The sequence below is a fragment of the Bubalus kerabau genome, chromosome 21 (assembly GCF_029407905.1).
Source record: "Bubalus kerabau isolate K-KA32 ecotype Philippines breed swamp buffalo chromosome 21, PCC_UOA_SB_1v2, whole genome shotgun sequence".
Taxonomy (NCBI): Eukaryota; Metazoa; Chordata; class Mammalia; order Artiodactyla; family Bovidae; genus Bubalus; species Bubalus kerabau.
Genome location: NC_073644.1, coordinates 4,082,051 through 4,101,061, shown reverse-complemented (window position 1 = coordinate 4,101,061; position 19,011 = coordinate 4,082,051). Strand labels below are relative to the sequence as shown.

Here is a 19,011-nt window from a genome sequence, read left to right as displayed (position 1 = left end):
CAAATTGGGAAACAATGATATTAAATAAGTAGGTGTTTACTGCCAGCACTGCAGAATAAATTCGGAAGACAGTTTGTTACAGCGTTTCCTGTGTCTGGAGCTCCATCATGCTAACTGGGCCCTTCTCCCCTTTCGTGGAGGTGACCAGCCGTGGAGAAGCCCACCTGGAGCTGAACGCCTTTCGAAGGAAACATGACTGCGCACTGGTCATTTCCGGGGACTCCCTGGAGGTGAGGCTCGTCCTGCCCCAGACCTGTGTGTCTGTCCTTCTCCCTGGAGGTGAGGCCGCACCTACCCCTAGACCTGTCTGTCTGCCTGTCCTTCTCCCTGGAGGTGAGGCCATGCCGTGCCCCAGACCTGTCTGTCTGTCCTCCCTGGAGGTGAGGCTCGTCCTGCCCCTAGACCTGTCTGTCTGTCCTTCTCCCTGGAGGTGAGGCCGCACCTACCCCTAGACCTGTCTGTCTGTCTGTCCTTCTTCTGGAGGTGAGGCTGCACCTACCCCTAGACCTGTCTGTCTGCCTGTCCTCCCTGGAGGTGAGGCTCATCCTGCCCCTAGACCTGTCTGTCTGTCCTTCTCCCTGGAGGTGAGGCCGTGCCCTGCCCCAGACCTGTCTGTCTGTCCTCCCTGGAGGTGAGGCCGCACCTACCCCTAGACCTGTCTGTCTGTCTGTCCTTATTCCTGGAGGTGAGGCCACACCTACCCCTAGACCTGTCTGTCTGTCTGTCCTTCTTCCTGGAGATGAGGCCGCACCTACCCCTAGACCTGTCTGTCTGTCTGGCGGCCTGTGGGCTTCCACAGGTGTACCTGCCAGGCTGCCTTGCTCATCAGCACTGTTTCTGGGTCTCTGCTCTCAGCAGGCTGCATGCAGCCCTGTGAGGGGTGGGCCCTGAGGAGCGGCCGGTGTGCTGCGGTGAGAGCCTGGCCCGCACAGCTCTCGCCTCTGCTCTGCTGCTGGCTCCCTCAGTCCCTCAGTCCCTCTCTGGGTGCCTGGAGCCTGCTCCGTGCTAGCAGCGTGGCCGCTGTGGAGTCCTGGCTCTAGTACGCACCTCGTGATCTAAATTCATCCACACACAGACGTCCAGCAGTGGCCCGGGACCTGGGAGACCCTGTGCTCCTGGAGACCCCTGCATGGGGCGGGCGGCTCATGGATGTCTGGGCCATCCCCTCTGTCCGGTCCCCTCTGCTCACTCTGCTCATGGGCCTGGTGGCCACAGTTACCCAGACAAGGGGGCGCCGGGCACCCACACCCTCTGCAGTTTGCCAACTGTTCCTGCAGACGTTTCTAGGAGTCTGGGCGGAGTGGTGGGTCCTTTTGTGTCCCACCTTGTCAGTGGGACACAGGCCAGCCTGTCAGGGTGCAGGCAGCACCCACACTTCCCCGGGGGAGCAGCAGAGATGGCCGCGCCGTCTGTGCCTGCGGGTGGCGCCACGTTTTCGGCTCTCCCTGTGGACCCGGGAGGGGCTGGCGGCCGTGGTCACAGAGTCCGCCACCCACGCTGCTGGGCTCCGCACCTCCCAAGTCTGCTCAGTGGCCCCCGCAGAACCGCACAGGACCACAGGACCTGGACAGCAGAGCCACGGCCATGACTCGGGGTATCCAGTTCAGCCATGGGGCCCCGCAGCCTTTAGGCAGCTCTGGGGGATCTTTACTTTCCCAGCCAAGATGGGGAGCTAGGGATCAAAGTGTTCCATGTGACCAGAGACTAAGATCTTCTCTGGGGGGGCCGAGGAGGGTTGGTTAGAGGCCGCTCTGGAGCCCTGGCCTTCGAGCTGTGCATCCACTCTCTGTCTGTGGCGGTGAACCCGGGCCCCGCTCCTCGCCCAGGTCTGCTTGAAGTACTATGAGCACGAGTTTGTGGAGCTGGCCTGCCAGTGCCCGGCCGTGGTCTGCTGCCGCTGCTCGCCCACCCAGAAGGCCCACATCGTCAAGCTGCTGCAGCAACACACAGGCCGACGCACCTGCGCCATCGGTGAGCGTCCCCATGCACCGGGACGGGCGCCGCGCTCCCCACTGGCTGGACTCCACCGGCATGATACCCGGGGCCCAGACCCCTGTCTGCTGTCAGCGAGGGAGGCGGGCCCTGCAGGCCCCCCTCACACCCTGTTCCCTGCCTCAGGTGACGGAGGGAACGACGTGAGCATGATCCAGGCGGCGGACTGCGGGATCGGCATCGAGGGGAAGGTGCGGCGAGGCTTGCCCCTGCGCCCCCTGCACTCGGCACCTGCTCTGGGCGGCCACATGGGTGGGAGGGGGCAAGGCGGGGCCCACTGCCCTGTGGGAGCAGCTCCCTGAAGGCCAGGCGGGGACAGTCATGACCTGCTACGACCCGGTTCCCTGGCCAGTCTGTCCTCTGAGCTCACGTGAAAACACCCAGAGAGACGGGGCGTGCACGGGATCCCGGCCGCTTTGCTTCCGGGGCCCAGTGAGGTGTCTGGTCACAGCTGAACCTGCAGCTGCTTGTGGTGGGGCATGGGTTGGCAGCTCCAGCTGAGGCGACAGGTTGCAAGGACTGGCTTGCAGACGCCCGAGGTCCCTGCTTAGATCCTGGGACGCCCACAGTGCTGGAGCTGGACCCTCCCGAGGTCCTGGGGGCAGTGGCCGCTCCTCAGCCGAGAGTGGGCTCCCTTGGGCAGGGGGCCCGCACAGTTCCGCCCACTCTGTGCTCCCGGGAGCTGTGGATTGGACGCTCCCACAGCTGTGGGTCCCGCAGGCCCGTCCCCAGCAGCGTGTCGCTCCCCGGTGGGTTCGGCCCGTCCTGAGCACCCCACCCGCCCTTGCAGGAGGGGCGGCAGGCCTCGCTGGCAGCTGACTTCTCTATCACGCGGTTCAAGCACGTCGGCCGTCTGCTCATGGTGCACGGGCGCAGCAGCTACAAGCGCTCGGCAGCGCTCGGCCAGTTCGTCATGCACCGGGGCCTCATCATCTCCACGATGCAGGTGCGCCCAGCCGTGCCTCCAGCCCCACCCCAATTCACCATCCCAGCTCCCAGTCCCTGCCCTGGCCCTGCCCCCGGCACCACCCCAATCCCCGCTTCCAACCCCACCCAGTCCCAGCCCAGCCGCCCAATCCCGCCCCCAGCCCCATCCCATTCCGCCACCCCCGCCTTCCAGGAGGGCGATGGGCCGTGGGCGGTGTCTCCTTGGGTGCCTCGCGTTTTGACCACCCGTCTGGACCTGCGTCACTGCTCTTTCCCTCCAGGCCGTGTTCTCCTCCGTCTTCTACTTTGCGTCGGTCCCTCTGTACCAGGGCTTCCTCATGGTGGGGTAAGTGGACCATCCAGCACATGCAGTGGCCGCACGTCAGGAGGACGGGTCCTTGGGAACCTGGGAGGCCATAGCCGGAGTGCTTCTCGCATGGTCAGAGTCAGGACGATCACACACGTGTGCGTGGGAGGTGACCCCTCTCCGTCTGTCCCCCGGCGATCCCGCTGTCACCTGTTCTCCTTAGAAGCTGTTTTCCTGGGGAAGCCACACTGCATCCGAGCAGGGCCGCCGCCCCTTCCTGGGCCCGCACCCTCCCTCCGGACACGGTTCTTCCTAGCAGGACGTGAAGTTAGCGGCAAAGACACGAAGGGCAGACAGCGCTGGGACGGGCCTGACATCCTGGGACAGCCACCGGGAGGCCTGGGGGAGCACAGCTGAGTTAAGACCACAGACCTCGCTAGGTGTTGCCAAGAAGGGGGCTCCCAGGCCTCTACAGCCCCGGCAGGAGCACACAGTGGGAAAGCAGCCCAGAGGCAAGAGTAAACCTACGGCCCAGCAGCCCTCACCTCCATGTGTGCCCATCACCACAGGAAGACCCCTCCTCTATTCAGCGCGGTCCTGCGAAGCCCTGACGCCCAACAGTTGACTCAGGAGATCCACTGAGTCGTGTCCCTGCAGCCCAGGGACGAAGGCTTGGGCTGCTAGGCAGCGGACCTGAGGCAGCGGGTTGGGTACTGTGGCGAGCTCAGCGACTTCTGCTGAAACGAAGCACACAGCTGCCTGCACCCTGGACCCCCGGCCCCGACCGGCACCCCCGTCAGAAATAATCGAGCTTACCTTTACAGAACAAAAACCTTGTGCAGTCTGTAGCCACTTTATTTGTATTAGTAATAACCAGAAACGGGCTGACACAAAAGCACTGCAGAGAAGGGGGTATGGAACTGCCCTGCCCAGAGCCAGGGACCAGGGACCAGCTGAGTGAGAGGCCAGACGCTGGCGCCCGCAGTGTGATGCTGGCCTGTCGCCGTGAGGCGACAACAATTATGACATGGAGAACAGGTGCCAGGGGGTCGGAGGGGCTGAGGGAGACTCCAGGCAGGCTCCAGGGCCCCCTGTGGCCTCCCGGCCTCAGGCTGGCTGCAGTTCCGGAGATGCGGCCACTGGGGGGAGCTGGCTGACGGCTCCTCGGGATCTGTCTGGGTTCTCTGTGATAACTGTTCTGACGTCTGCAGCAATCTCAAAGTTTTAATTAAAAAGCTTTAATTAAAACCGAAAATTTGGATTCTGCTGCCTGTGAGCATTGTGGCTTGTAGGCATTGCTGCAGTGCTTTAGGACAGGTTCTGCTCTGTTGCCAACTTATTTTGCTCTGTTTAGAGTTTGCCTTTGGCCTCTGGTGGGAGAGGTGTGCTCCCGGGGTAACCTCCCTGCTCTCCTTCAGGTACGCAACCGTCTACACCATGTTCCCCGTGTTCTCGCTGGTGCTGGACCAGGACGTGAAGCCGGAGATGGCCATGCTGTACCCGGAGCTGTACAAGGACCTCACCAAGGTGCGGCCCGCTAGACCCAAGCAGGGGGGCTGCAGCGCTCTGCGCGAGACTGTGCTTGTGAGGAGGGCGCATCCTCCTGTGAGAACCGTGGCCCCGGCTCGGCGTCGTCCTCAGGCGGGGCCGGCTCCCGCCTCCTGGAGCTGCCGGGATTCATACCTCGGTGGGCCAGGGGCCTGGGGTCTTCACAGGCTACCCACACGCGGCCACGAGACACACGTGCTGCGCCATTGACAGAGCTGCTCCCCTGTCTCCCCAGGGGCGATCCTTATCCTTCAAGACCTTCCTCGTCTGGGTTCTGATCAGCATTTACCAAGGTAAGACAGACCCTCTCCTCCTGGGCTGAAGCTGCCTTATCTCCTGTTAGCAGTGGTGCTCTGCCTGCTGGTTAAATTTCTCAGGCTCCATGTTTCGTCAACAGTTAAAGATCGCCTTCTGTTTATCTTGCAAGTCGATCCCCAGCAGCTGGCCCCTTACCAGCGCAGTGTGGGCTGGCATTTCTTACTGGTCCAAGTCACCTAAAAACCGACCTGGTTTTAAATAAATGACAATTCTGAAAAACATTATCAGCCCTTATGACAGCATCTAGTCCATACAGTGGCTTGCTTTCTTGGCGTGGTGGAGGGCTTGATGAGATCTGGACCCTGTAGTTAGAAGGAGCCAGCTGCCCTTGTGGCGTCCCAGAGAAACAGGTGCCATGGAGCGTGTGGGCAGTGGCCAGACCCGTAGCGGGCACCAGGGTGTGATCACCAACTGGGGGGCAGGCCTGCCCAGATGCTGCACCGCTGCCCGTCCAGAGTGTCTGTGCGGCGCCGCTCAGCTCCCCAGCCGTGCAGGCCTGTGTCTGTTGGCGCGGTCGATGTCGTTAGCGGCGGCCTCTCCATGACGGAGCTGGCAGCCGCAGCGGAAGGCGGTGCTCTCTCCCAGGCGGCATCCTCATGTTTGGGGCACTGGTGCTGTTTGAGTCTGAGTTCGTGCATGTGGTGGCCATCTCCTTCACGGCGCTGGTGCTCACGGAGCTGCTGATGGTGGCGCTGACCATCAGGACCTGGCACTGGCTCATGGTCGTGGCCCAGCTGCTCAGCCTCGGCTGCTACGTGGCCTCGCTGGCTTTCCTCAATGAATATTTTGGTAAGTTGCCGTGCAATTGTTTTCTGAATAACTGTCTCTTCCTGGTTTCCACGTGATTTTCTTGTTGCTTCTGCTACATGATCTTCAGTGTGGATCGCAGACAGCTTCACAGCGCACAGCTCACTTTGCGGGGAGACAGAGTTCCGTGTAGTGATGCCCAGAGCTGGGCCGGGCTCCCCATGGGCACGCTCCCCTTGGTCCTCTTCCTGTTTCCTGCTGAGGCTGCAGGGAAGAGGCTCCAAGTACAGGGCCCGCGCGCCCACCCCCTACCCCCCATGTGTGTGTGAAGAACAGGACGTGGAGCAGAGGACAGGACGCAGGCACAGAGCACAGAGGACAGGACGTGGGCGCAGAGGGCAGAGGACAGAGGACAGAATGCGGGCACAGAGGGCTGAGGACAGAGGACAGGATGTGGGCACAGAGAACAGGACGTGGGCGCAGAGCACAGAGGACAGGACGCGGGCACAAAGGGCAGAGCATAGAGGACAGGACGCGGGCGCAGAGCACAGAGGACAGGACGCAGGCGCAGAGCACAGAGGACAGGACACGGGCGCAGAGCGCAGAGGACAGGACGCGGGCGTAGAGCACAGAGGACCGGATGCGGGCGCAGAGGACAGGACGCGGGCACAGAGCACAGAGGACAGGACACGGGCGCAGAGCACAGAGGACAGGATGCGGGTGCAGAGCACAGGTACAGGACACGCAGAGCAGAACCTGAAACTCCGGACGGAGCCCCAGGGGAAGCTGGGGAACGGGTGCGGGCTGAGTCTTTTGGCACTTTGTCAAGTGGGCGAAGTGAAAGGGTAGACGGGCAGCTGAATGCCGTTGCTGGAGACGCCCGACTGAGGAGAGCCCCGTCCCCCGTCTGGGAGGCGTTTCCCGCCGGCCCTTCCCCCGGGACGCTCTGGCCTGATCCACCTGCAGAGGCGCCTCATGACCCCCGGGGCCCGGGTCCTGCACTTGTCAGAGGGACAGGCTGCCACCACGCGTGCCTAACAAGCATCCACACTGTCCCGCACATGGCATCAGGCCTCCAGTTTGTTGTGCTTGAGCCGGGTCCTCACGGTGTGCCCACACTGCCCAGGCCCCGTGAGCCCTGCACAGACCGGGCCTCTGCTTCCCAGGCCCCATGCCGTCTGTGGTTCTTCGGGCAGCTTTGCCCACAGCCTGCAGGGTTGGCACGTCCTGAAGGCGATCGCCCAGCCAGGTTCCCACATGGCTCTCCCCGTCAGCATCAGGACAGCCTAACCTCCACCAGGCTGGAGGTCAGCCCGGCACGTCCCCTGGGTCAGCAGGACCCGTTGGGGGCAGGCTTGCGGAGATGGCTTTGCTGACTCCAGACGGGCCCAGAAGGTCCAACCCATCATGGGCTCCATTGCGCGCATCTGCCCCTGAACACGGGGGGTTCCTGCCTCCTGTTGGGGATCCCGAGGCTCTGCCAGGCCCACCTCTGTGGTAACCTGGGTGCAGGCGGAGGGGGGCCACAACCCCAGCACCCTGAGACCTGTTCGAGCTTTCTCTCCCGTAGACGTTGCCTTTATCACGACTGTGACCTTCGTGTGGAAAGTGTCAGCCATCACAGTGGTCAGCTGCCTCCCTCTCTATGTCCTGAAGTACTTGAAGCGGAAGCTGTCACCGCCCAGCTACTCCAAGCTCTCCTCCTAGCCCCTCCCTGCACCTTCGGCTGGTGGCCGTGATGTCCTGAGCACTGCAGCTGCTGAGAGGCCGTGAGGCCAGAAGGGCCCAGGCAGCCCAGCCAGGCGCCATGAACATCCTGCCTAGGCACCATGGACTTCCCCCCTTGTCCTCATGGGGCTGGATTTCTTTTCCTCCCCTTTCTGTTGTTTTTCAAAGTTTAATTTCCACATAGCACCAGCTTGAGTTTCCAGGAATATGAGCCCTGTTACTGTAAAACACCATCGTTCTCTGCAGTTCTGGGAACTGAAATGAAAGTTTATTTACTATCCTGCAACTTCCCAACTAACATTCAGGCTGTTTCTTCGATGTCATAACAGAGTCGCCCTTCTTCACCAGAATAAAGCCTCCATTCTGTCCAGGCCGTGTCTGCCACACCCTCCCCGCGCCTCCTGCAGGCGCATCCCAGTCCCAGGCGCCCGCACAGCCTCTCCATGCCCACGGCAGCCACACGTGTGTGTCCCGAGGCTCTGCTGTTAGTTCAACTGTCCGCGTCCTTCTGGTGTTTGTCTGCGTCTGCTGCTGCTTCTGGCTCCTGGCGCTCAGGCGGTCCATGGGCCCTCGCCAGTGCTTCCGTGGGAGAGCGCTTCCTCCTCCAGGCCATGCTCCAAGTCCCCCTCTGGGTGGCCACTGCCCAGGATGCATCCCATGGGGGCTTCTCACTCTGGTCCCCGGACGGGTCCCCACAGGAAAGGCCGTCAGTCGGAAGCCCCTCACATACCCAGCTCCTCACTCAGCAAACAGTCCTGTGGCCCCCAAACAGGCAGACCCTGGGGTCCCGGGGAGGCTGCTGCCACTGCTGCTGGGTGGGTCCATCCTGCAGGTTCTCCTGAAAGCCCTTTTTGCTGGAGTAATTTAGACTCGGGGAAGCTGGCCATCCACACAAGCACTGTGCTGGCTCCCCAACTTCCCGCTAAACCCTGGTCTGACCCCCAGTCTGGACAGCTCCTGGTGTCCCTCTGTCCCGGGCGGGGGGCTCATCCCAAGCTGCCAGTAAGGGCCCCGCACGACAGGCAGGTGACACTGGTTTGCGTCCCTAGGAGGGGGCTTGGTGGCTGCGCCCCTGTGATCCCAGAGGCCCTCAGTGGGCCGTGCCTGCTCAGGCTCCTGCAGACGGCGGCCTGGCTGGGCTCCCGATGAACAGAGCGCGCAGAGCAGGTGTAATTCCAGGGGACTCCAGCAGGTGGCGCTAGAAACTAAGGAATGCAGCCAAGGCCGGCGGCCCAACTTCCGGGCTCTCGGGTCAGTCAGCGGCCTGGGCTAGATTCTCCGCGCGTTCGCCGCCTTCACGCACGGGCTTGTGTCCACGCGGCCTACACTCTGGACGGGGACCGGGGTCCCCTTCATGGTAAAGTGCGGGCGACACCTCCTGGTTCTCCCGGGATGACCCAGCCCGCGGCCCCCGCTCTTCTGCCTGCCACCCTCCTGGTGGCCAGGAGACTCTGGGTGAGCAGAACCCTAGGGCCCAGGAGGACCGAGGTCATGCACCGTTTTCCTTAAAGCAGAACTTTCTGAGTCTCACAACCGCGTGATTATAAAGCCAGAGACCCTCTCTGCTCTTCTCCAAGCCAGTTCTCAGGCCTGGGCTCTGGCTGCTGCAGAGAAAGGCTGACCCCAGCCCCTTCCACAGCCCAGCCCCGCTGCCTTCAGGGTCGGGGGCCCACCCGGCTCAGGGAAGCCAGCGTGTGGAGGGGCCCCCGAGTCCCTGCCCGACCCCCCAGTCCCTTCTGCCAACTGGGCGAGCGGCCACCATGGGCCTGGCGGGCTCTGAGCCGGGGTGACGGGTCAGGCGGAACTCGCCGTTCCCGGTCACAGGACGCTCTGCCAGGGGCTGCGGTGGCTTCTTCCAAGGGGGCCAGAGCTCCCAAGGGGAGACTGGGCCCACTCTGCTCGTCCATCGGCCCTGCTCAGGCCCCTTGGAGCTCTGCGTCCATCCATCGGCTGGGCGGCTGGTCAGGGCTCAAGGGAGAGCCGAGGGCGGACACGACCTCTGAGAAGCGAGTGAAGCAAAGGCAGGACGGGGTTGAAGCACGGAGGGGGCAGGGCCTCGGGTCCCTGGGCAGCGGAGCCCCTACCCCGTCACACAGCCCAGGCTCACGACGGTCAGGTGACTGTGCTGAACCCTGGATGCTGTTTGTTCAGAGTGACCTAATGTCACTTCAGGGCTCCCAGGCTCTTCCTGACCTGAAGGTCCAGAGACCGGCTGACCAAGCCAAGGCGGCTCTGATTCTATGATGGGGCCGGGTGTCTGGTCCAGGCTGCGTCTTCACGTCCCCTGCCCGGCACCTGGCCCGGTCACCTGCCCTCAGAGAGCCGGCTCTGAGAGAAGCCAGACTCCTGAGCATCGAGGGGAGCCTCACAGTTTAGACAGTCCCTCCCAGGAGCCTCCCAGGACTTCTGGGCACAACTACAGGGGGTGCCGTCCACACAGGCAAGCTGGCGGGGCGTCCACTCAGCCCCAACGTCCTTGTCCCGAGTAGCCCTGACTGTCGCTGCCAAGGAGAGTGGTCTGTCTGAGTGTCTGGAGGCTGCAGTTACGATGATGACTTTGGGGTCTCGCCCAAAGAGAAGGGGTACTGTGCTTCTTACTGTTTTCACCAAACAGGAGCAGAAAGCAGCTGCACCCCCAGGCCCACTCCCCTCACTGGGGTGACATCTCACTGGCTGGGACGCAGCCTCCTGGCCCCAGAGCCCCGTGATGCCCCCACTCCAGCTGGGCAGCTCCCTGTGTCCAGAATAGCAGAGCAGAGGGGGATGCCCCCAACATGGCCCCAGAGCGCCAGGCCGGGCTGGTCCTGGAGGAGGCCCTGGCCCCACTTTGGGGGTGCCAAGGGGCAAGGCACCCACGCCCAGTGAACTGGATGGGCCTGGCTCAGTTCAGGGGTCACAGTTCCAAGGCCAAGGACCCTGGGGGCGTGTCAGGGGCTCTGGGGAGGGAGCCTCCCACTACTCCCCTCACCTGTTCTCAATGAGCCCTGAGGTCCCCACACTCCTGGAGCCTCAGCTGGGTGCAGGGTTGTGGGGTCCCTGTCTGGCCTGCACCCCCTTGCCACCACGAACCACCTCTGGGAGAATAGCCTGTCACTGGGACCTCCCAGGACGTGAGGGGCTGCCCCCACGACCCTGCAGGTGGCCACCTCCTCCAGCAGGGCCTCCTGTGTGCCGGGACCCTCCTGCCTGCCACAGGCACCCCCCCCCACGGGCACACGGGCCAGGCTGCAGGCTCTGCCCCCACAATTGCTGGGACATCCTGACTTCCACCACCCCGTCCCATCTGAATGCCCACATGAGGGGCAGGTGACGGACAGGCGGGGCAGGGCGTGGGGGAGCTCCAGGACCTCGGGACCGCGGGGCTGGGCTCAGGCTGGTCAGATCTGGATGAGGCGCTTGGAGGCTGAGCAGCCTCTATGGGGGAAGGACGCCCGGTGTGGTCAGCAATGCAGACCCCAACATCCCACCACGTGACCCTAATGCTCAGCAGGACACGCTGCCCTCGGCTGGGGGCCCACCCGGCTCCTCAGGAGGAAACAGGAAGGTAAATGCTGGGTGGACGCCCAGCTGGGGAGTTTGGTGGAGGGGGGCTGAAGGCATTTTGGTAACCACAGCTGCCAGGCTGGCAGTTGAGCCACTCAGCTACAGACTGCCTGCTGTGGCCCTAGGACTCGCCTGCTGTGGCCCTAGGACCCGGGATGTCCAGGGCCCCCCATCACACTGCCGAGGAGGGACCACCCGGCAGCTTGGGGCCCCACGTGGCCAGATCCGGAAGACACTGCATGAGAACCACATGAGGACACGGGCCACACATCATTAAACAGCAGTGATGAGGGGCGGACAGACTCGGGTGGGCCCAGCTACAGAGCCGTTCCCAGTGGGGATGAGAGGCCTGGGGCGTTTCTGAGTCCCTTCCCAGTCCCCCTCAACAGCCTCAGCCCACCAGGCTGCAGCTGTGCCCTTTGTCCTTGGGTCCCAGAGGCCTTGGTCCTCTGCCTGCACCAGGGCAGGCATTAGTCCTCTGAAGTGCCTCCAGCCTGGGGTCCCCTGCCTTGCCACCGCCTCCCCTCTGCCTCCCAGTTCTGGCCGCCGGCCGGAAGGTCTCACGGCCGCCAGGATGTTGGTAGTACCTGCCCAGAGCAGCCGCTGCAGTGCCATCAACAGAGCAACACAGGCTGCGGGTCCCTGGAGGAGCCCGACTTGGAGCCCGTGGGCCAGAGACCCCCCGAGGGGGCCAGTCACCCAGAGGCCAGAGGGAGGGTCTCGAGGGGTATCTGCGCCCGTGCTCAGGCCGGCAACTTCCTGACGGTGGGGATGTGCACTCAACGCAAACGCCCTTCCACGGACGAGCAAGGAGGGAAGCAGGTCCGTGCCCACGACGGGCTCTGAGTCAGCCTCAACAGGGAGGAGCGCTGACCGGGAACAACCCGGATGGACCTCGAGGACATGTTGCCGAGTGAAACAGCCGTTCTGAAAGGACAAATACTGAGTGATTCCATCCACACAAGGGGCCTGGGCTTAGCTTAGTGTGCAGGTTCACAAATGGGAGGTAGGGGGTGGGGTGGGGCTGGTGGTCCGGGTGCCAGCTTGAGAAGATGAAAGCATTCCACAGACAATGGCGGCTGTGTGCCCGCACTTGATGCCAGTGAGGCGCACGCTTATTGTTTCCATAGTGAACTGTGTTATGTGTGTCAACAGTGAACTGTGTTATGTGTGTTGTGTGTGTTGACAGTGAACTGTTGAATGTGTTGTGTGTGTTGATAGTGCACTGTGTTGTGTGTGTTGCATGTGTTGCGTGTGTTGACAGTGAACTGTGTTGCATGTGTTGACAGCGAACTCTTGCATGTGTTGCGTGTGTTGATAGTGCACTATGTTGCGTGTGTTGCGTATTGCATGTGTTGACAGTGAACTGTTGCGTGTGTTGCATGTGCTGACAGTGAACTGTGTTGCATGTGTTGACAGTGAACTGTGTTGCATGTGTTGATAGTGAACTGTTGCATGTGTTGCATGTGTTGACAGTGAACTGTGTTGCGTGTGTTGCGTGTGTTGATAGTGCACTGTGTTGTGTGTGTTGCGTGTGTTGACAGCGAACTCTTGCATGTGTTGCCTGTGTTGATAGTGCACTATGTTGCGTGTGTTGTGTGTGTTGCGTGTGTTGACAGTGAACTGTGTTACGTGTGTTGATAGTGCACTGTTGCGTGTGTTGCATGTGTTGATAATGCACTGTGTTGTGTGTGTTGCGTGTGTTGACAGTGGTGAACTGTGTTGCGTGTGTTGCATGTGTTGATAATGCACTGTGTTGTGTGTGTTGCATGTGTTGCATGTGTTGATAATGCACTATGTTGTGTGTGTTGCGTGTGTTGACAGTGGTGAACTGTGTTGCGTGTGTTGCATGTGTTGACAGTGAACTGTGTTGTGTGCGTTGCGTGTGTTGATAGTGCACTGTGTTGCGTGTGTTGCATGTGTCCACACGCGTTGTAAGCAGACAAGTACAGCACAGGGTCTCTTGCTGTCTGGGCACCAGAGGCCCAAATGCGGGGGAGTCTGGGGGTGTGCGGAGGTGTCGGGCCCATGGCCCCTGCCTGGAACCCCCCACTGCCAGCTCCTGGGACCCCAGAGCCCAGCCCTGCCACATCCCCAGGCTCTAGGGTGTGGGCTTGAAACAGCATCTTCCCTGAGGGTTCCCATCCATTTACACTTTGGCAAGACGCCACTTCCTGTTTCCAAGAAGGAAAAAAGGCCAAGCGGGCTTGTAAAAAGCCGCCTTCTGCTTCAACATCAAACAGTTCAACGCAGCATCTCCATGAGTTAAGTGTAAATGAATCAGAAGCACATGGATTAAATTTCCCTTGAAATTCACTCCAGTTTAAAAATTAATGGAAAAAGTGCCTGGCAAAACTTGTTTAGAGCTTTATTGAACCAAAAACACTTTAAAAATAGTTTGGGAAGCTCGGCAGACCCAAGCCATGGGCAGATTCCATCTCCTCCCACGCTGGGCCAGAGCCCTGGGCCGGGGAGGGGGTGCTGGCCTGTGCCTGGGGTCCTGTGCCCGCCCCTCCCGAAAACTCACTGTGTGCAAAAGCGAAGCCAATTAGAGCAAGAAAGGGACCCAGACCACCCCCAACCCCGCCAACCTCGGCCCAAGACTGGGATGGAAAACTGCTTGCCTTGGGCCACTGCTGAATTTAAGAGTTGCCATCAGAAGACTGTTCCTGTTACCATTTTGCAAAACGAAGGCATAGTGAGCTCACAGGTGCAAACTGTGAAGCTTGCCAGAAACCAGAGGAGGACCCTAGTTCCCTCCAGCCAGGTCAGTGGCCAGAGCAGATGCCCAGACAGCCAGATACGGGGGGTGTGCAGTGCCCACTGCCTCCACACGCCCTCAGCTCTCAAAAACACAGGTTTGGCCTGAGGCTGCTGGGAGGGGCCCAGGGCAGCAGGAGCCCGTGCAGGATCCCTCAAGAGGATGGAGGGGAACTGTGGGGACTCTGCTCCACGGGGCATCCTCATCCCTCCTGGGTCCGCCTCAGAGGCCACCAGGCCCCTGTGGGCCTCACAGAGCAGGACAGACCCCAGGGCCAGCTGGGGTTCCGGTGCGGCCTGGGGTCCCAGCTGAGGCTGAGTCCACAGTAAAGCAGATGAGCGGCAGAGGGGAGGCAACTCCTCCCAGGTGAGGAGCCCACAGGCAGGGTCTCAGGTGGGCCCAGGAATCCGCCTCTGGCCTCCCCTTCAACAGAGAGGACCTCGGCCTGCATCACTGTGGAAGTGCTGAGGATCGCAGACGCGACAAAAATCCCAAGGTCACTTCCGCTGCCCCAGGGGACTGTGCCCAAAGGAGACTTCCGCAGGCTGGAAGGCAGTGGGCAACACACCAGTGTGTTCAGAGGAAAACACTGCAAACCAAGAATCTGATACTCAGCAAAACTACCTTTCAAAAGCGAGGGTGAAATGAAGATTTTCCCAGATAGACAAACACTGAGAACTTGCTGCTGGCAGACCCACCTTACAAGAAATAAAGGAAGTTCTTCAGGTGGAAAGCGGGTGACCCCAGACAGACACTGTTAAAGGTAAGTACATCATTTTATGAAGCAGTACAAATGTATATTTTCCTCCTTTATTGCAATAACTGGTTTAAAAAGCAATCGTATAAAATAATACAGATATAATGTAATGTGAGGCCTATAATTAGTGGAAATGTAAGACAAGTGTAATATTTTCACCAGAAGCAAGGAAGTGGGTGAAACAGCTGGGAGGAAGGAGACGCCTGCAGGTGGTGAAGGAGCACTAGAGCCCTGCTGGGTCTGCAGCATCACCATTTGTTAACATGTTACCATAAAAAGAGGAGAAAGGAATGAACCCACATAGGATTCATGGTTATGTCTGTCACTGAAATTAAGCTACTAGGCATCTGAAGCTGACTGTGATGTTAATATTTCTGTGGTAAATCCACTAAAGAAATAACTTTAAAAGGGGTAAAAAGCACTAAAGAATTCATTTTGCTACATTAGAAAACATTCACTTAACATAAAGCAATAAAGGAGGAACAGAGGAACAAACCAACGGAAGGAAAATAGAAAACAAGAAAAATGAAATGGCAGATATAAATCCAATGATATCAATACTAACATTAAATGTGGATGGATTTAACAAGCTGATCAAAAGAAAACGTGATCCAACCTGAACCCAGCTACAGTAGGTGCGCTTTAGACTCACGAATGGACTAAAGTGGAAAAACATACATTATGCAAAGAACAAGGTCGGGAAGCTGGAACGGCTGTATGAATGTCAGATAAAATAGATTTTAACACACAGAAAATGTCATTAAACAAAGAGGCATGTTTCATAACGATTACAGGGCCCATCCATCAGGAAGACGTAAAAATTATAAATATATGTGCATCTAGCCACGGAGGCCCAGAATATATGCCGCAGAAGCTGACGGGAGGAAGGGAGAGGCAATGCTGCAGCAATAGTGGGAGATGTCAGGAAGGGCCCTGCCTTCAATCATGGGTGTGGCAACCAGGCAGAAGACCAACCACGAAACAGAAGACCTGAGCCCAGGGTGGCATACCAGCGAGGCCCTCCGGACATCCTTAGGACACGCCACCCAGGCGCGGCAGAACACACGTTCCCCTCAGAGTCACATGGGACACTGTCCAGAGAGAATGTTCTCCACTGTCCCAGAGGAGCCGCTGCTGAGATTCAGGGCAGGCCATGTGGAGGGCGAAGGGCAGGAGGTGCCATGCTGAGTCTTCGGCAGGGATGCTGACCAGCCCTGGCCGTGCTGACACTGGCTGAGGACTGCAGTTTTAGCCCAGTGGTGGGACGCCTGGAGTGGGTGGTCCAGAGATGAAGAAGCCCCTGTGCTGTCTCAGGGACGAGGGGAAGATTCAAGAGCGACTTCACAAGGAAAATCTCAGGGCAGAACCTCCAAACCGGAAATGTACGGACCTCTAAGTCACCCCTAACAGAAAAGGGAACTCACAGGTGTGCAGACCCATCTTTTTCAACTTCAGGCACAACTGGCAGGTTTACTGTCAATGGCTTTTTAAAAGAACCTCAGCAAAGTTTACTTAGAAGTAAACAAACTCTTCCTAATTGTGATTTTTGGGCTTCCCAGGTGGCGCTACTGGTAAAGAACCTGCCTGCCAATGCAGGTAGACATAGAGATGTGGGTTTGATTCCTGGGTCGGAAAGATCCCCTAGAGGAAGGCACAGCAACCCTCTCCAGTATTCTTGCCTGGAGAATCCTCATGGACAGAGGATCCTGGTGGGCGGCGGTCCGTAGCGTTGCAGAGTTGGACACAACTAAGGCAACTTAACATGCATGCAATTCTGATTTTTCACTTAATGCCTATCTCTACCCTCTGGCTCAATGCCCATGTAGCCAAGCATGTCTGCCAACACTTGGTTCAGTCTGTAAGCCTCTTGCAGGCTGCTCAGAGGTGCTGCAGGAGGAATGCACACCTGCCCTTTAGAGAAATCGCATGCTCAAAGTGGTTCCAAATGGGAGAACTTTAAACTGGCGCTGCCAGGGCTTGGAGGTGGACCTGGCGAGAACAAAAGCATTTACATTCAACTCACAGATGTCTGAGGTGATTTTCATGAGCAAGAAGTGGCACCTGGGTGTGCAACAAGGGAACAGGAAGAAAGGGTGGACACCAGCTGCACCTGCCCAGAAGGCCCTGCCAGGCTGGGGGTGCAGAAGCTGGAAAGTGGGACCAAGGGGTCCCCAGCGGGGCTCCCAGGGCAGGGGACACAGCAGCCCCTTCAGGGCAGCTCTGGCCAGACAAGTGCCTCCCTGGTCCTCCAGAGCCGGTCCCCAGGCCGCGGGCGCTGAGGGTGCCATCTCCATAGCACTTGTACTTGAACACAAAACCGAGAGCAACAGAGACTGCAAAGTCTATAGAAAATATTGAGCAGGAAAGATGAATACCCAAGTGTGCACCAGAAGAAAGGATTTGGCACTAAAGGGACTTTGAAAATGGTAAGCTTCTTTGGGTGTATTTGCCCCAATAATCCACAGAAACAACAGTAATCTAAAAATAGTCTTGTTTTCTGTCCTAAGCTCCTTTTAACTTCGTTAGTCATCACCAATTCTTAAAATAAAACCCGTGTAACGTCTCTCCTAGTAGCAGCTATAAACACACCTCGAGCGGGGCCGGAGGACCCAGAAAGGCGGAAGGGGCGCCGGGGGGCCGCGGGCGCGGGGACGAGGCCAGTGGCCCCGCGGTGGCCGCAGGGCCGGCCCGAGGCGGACACGGGGGCGCGCTGGCCGCGGAGCTGCGCCGCCGCCTCCGGGACTCCCTGCGCCCTGGCGCGCGGCCACCGTGGTCCGGGCAACGGCATTAAACAGAGGGAAACAGACGGGACACCGTCACCCGGGCGGGGGAATGAGGGGCGCGTTGAGAGCAGACAGGAAAAGAGCTTTTCTGGATGGAGTGAAAATTATTTATTGGAGGAAGAGGAGGAGGAGGCGGCGGCCAACGGCCGAGTGGCCCTCCCGCCCCGAGGGGTCCCGCAGGCTCCGGGGCCGCAGGAGCCCCGCGCCCCTGAAAGCCCGAGAGGGGCGGGCGGAGGGGGCGAGAGTCAGCCTTCCTTTTGACACAACTCTCCAGACCTCCCTTCGCTCCACGCCACGACTCGGCCTCTCCTCCCGGCCCGTTCCCCTAGTGGGGCGGGCACTCGCGCCGACAAACTCTCCAGGCAAAACCCGAGCCCTTAGGCTAGGGGGCCGGGGACTCACCAGCGCATCTTTGCAGAGGGAGGCGGGGGCGGGGGCGGGGGCGGGGGCGGGGGCGGGGGCGGGGGCGGGGGGAAGGGGGAAGGGGGAGGGGCGGGGCGCCCCCTGGCGGCTGCCAGCTCCGGACGCACGTCCCGCCCCCCGAGTCCCCGCCCCCCAGTCTCCGCTTCCCTCCCCCCTTTCTCCCCCCGCCCCGCCTCCCTCCGTCCCGCGTCCTCGCGACCCTCCCCCCTCGGCAAGCGCGAGGGGTTCCCCCTCTTGGGCCTCCAGCGTCCTCGCGGGGTCTCCCAGCCCCAGCCACTGCGTCCCCGCGGGGTCCCCCCCGCCCTTTGCCTGGGGCTCGAGGCTCCTGGCGGGCCGGCTCCCAGAACGGGCGCTGACCCACAGGTAGTAGCACCAGGAGTGTCCTGACCCCCACCAGACCCCCAAGGGAGACCCCCAGGGGAGACCCCCAGGGGAGACCTGCGCCCAGTCAGGCCGACTCCACTGGGATGAACCGACAACCGCGGTGGTGACGTGGGCATCCCCCCGTAGGGCGCCTTCCTGTTGTTTAATGTCGCACCGAGGGCAGGGCAACCCCCCCCCCCCCACTGGGTCAAGCGTGGCATCCCCCTTTCCCCGGGTGCCGGGCGTGGAGTCCTTTGGGAGCACCCACCCGCGAGCCGCAGGCCTCTTGGTCCCTGCGGCAGACACGTCTTCTGCTTTGGGTTTATTTTAACCCACATAGGGTGTCGTGCAATAGATTTATGATTCTTATACACCAGACATTTTAACTGCCCCAACACTCCGTCCCTTCCATCCAAGGCCAACACGAAGATATGGTCCCGTTTTGGCCGCTGAGCTGCACCGAGAAGCAGGAGGGCTTGAAAGAGGAAAGAGTGAAGTGAAGCGGCCGCTTGGAGAGGCCTCCCCCGCGAAGCGAGTGGACCAGCCCCCGTCGGCTGGAAACCCCAGTCGCGCCCGTAAACCGCCCTGGCCCTCGGGGCCGGCCGGGGGCGACGGCTGGGAGCCCGGGAAGGGGCTCGTGGTTCTCCACGGCCCCCCACCCCCACCCCACCCCGCCGCCCCGCGCCAGCCAGCCGTGCAACAGGCAATCTGGGTCGCTCAGATATTTACAGAAGAAAAATGACAGTGACTCCACGTCCCGGGACTGCCGTGCAATCTGTTAGTAATTTAGCGGGATGGGAATTTCCTTTCTCGG

General features: G+C 60.3%; 1 protein-coding gene and 1 long non-coding RNA gene across 2 annotated transcripts in view; both read left to right on the top strand.

Moving 5' to 3' along the window:
• ATP9B (ATPase phospholipid transporting 9B (putative)) overlaps positions 1–7,938 on the top strand; it is a 151,780-nt gene extending 143,842 nt beyond the window's left edge. Inside the window, exons 21-29 of the mRNA XM_055559422.1 lie at positions 141–230; positions 1,827–1,971; positions 2,119–2,183; positions 2,783–2,938; positions 3,201–3,265; positions 4,645–4,753; positions 5,010–5,067; positions 5,678–5,881; positions 7,410–7,938. Of these exons, the coding sequence (XP_055415397.1) occupies positions 141–230; positions 1,827–1,971; positions 2,119–2,183; positions 2,783–2,938; positions 3,201–3,265; positions 4,645–4,753; positions 5,010–5,067; positions 5,678–5,881; positions 7,410–7,546 (1,029 nt within the window). The 3' untranslated portion in view covers positions 7,547–7,938. The remainder of the gene's footprint in view (positions 1–140; positions 231–1,826; positions 1,972–2,118; positions 2,184–2,782; positions 2,939–3,200; positions 3,266–4,644; positions 4,754–5,009; positions 5,068–5,677; positions 5,882–7,409) is intronic.
• A 6,450-nt stretch (positions 7,939–14,388) lies between these two features.
• Positions 14,389–18,672, top strand: LOC129636059 (uncharacterized). The gene is made up of 2 exons (XR_008706606.1): positions 14,389–14,634; positions 18,615–18,672. It is a non-coding gene; the product is annotated as an uncharacterized LOC129636059 (long non-coding RNA).
• The last annotated feature ends 339 nt before the right edge of the window (positions 18,673–19,011 follow it).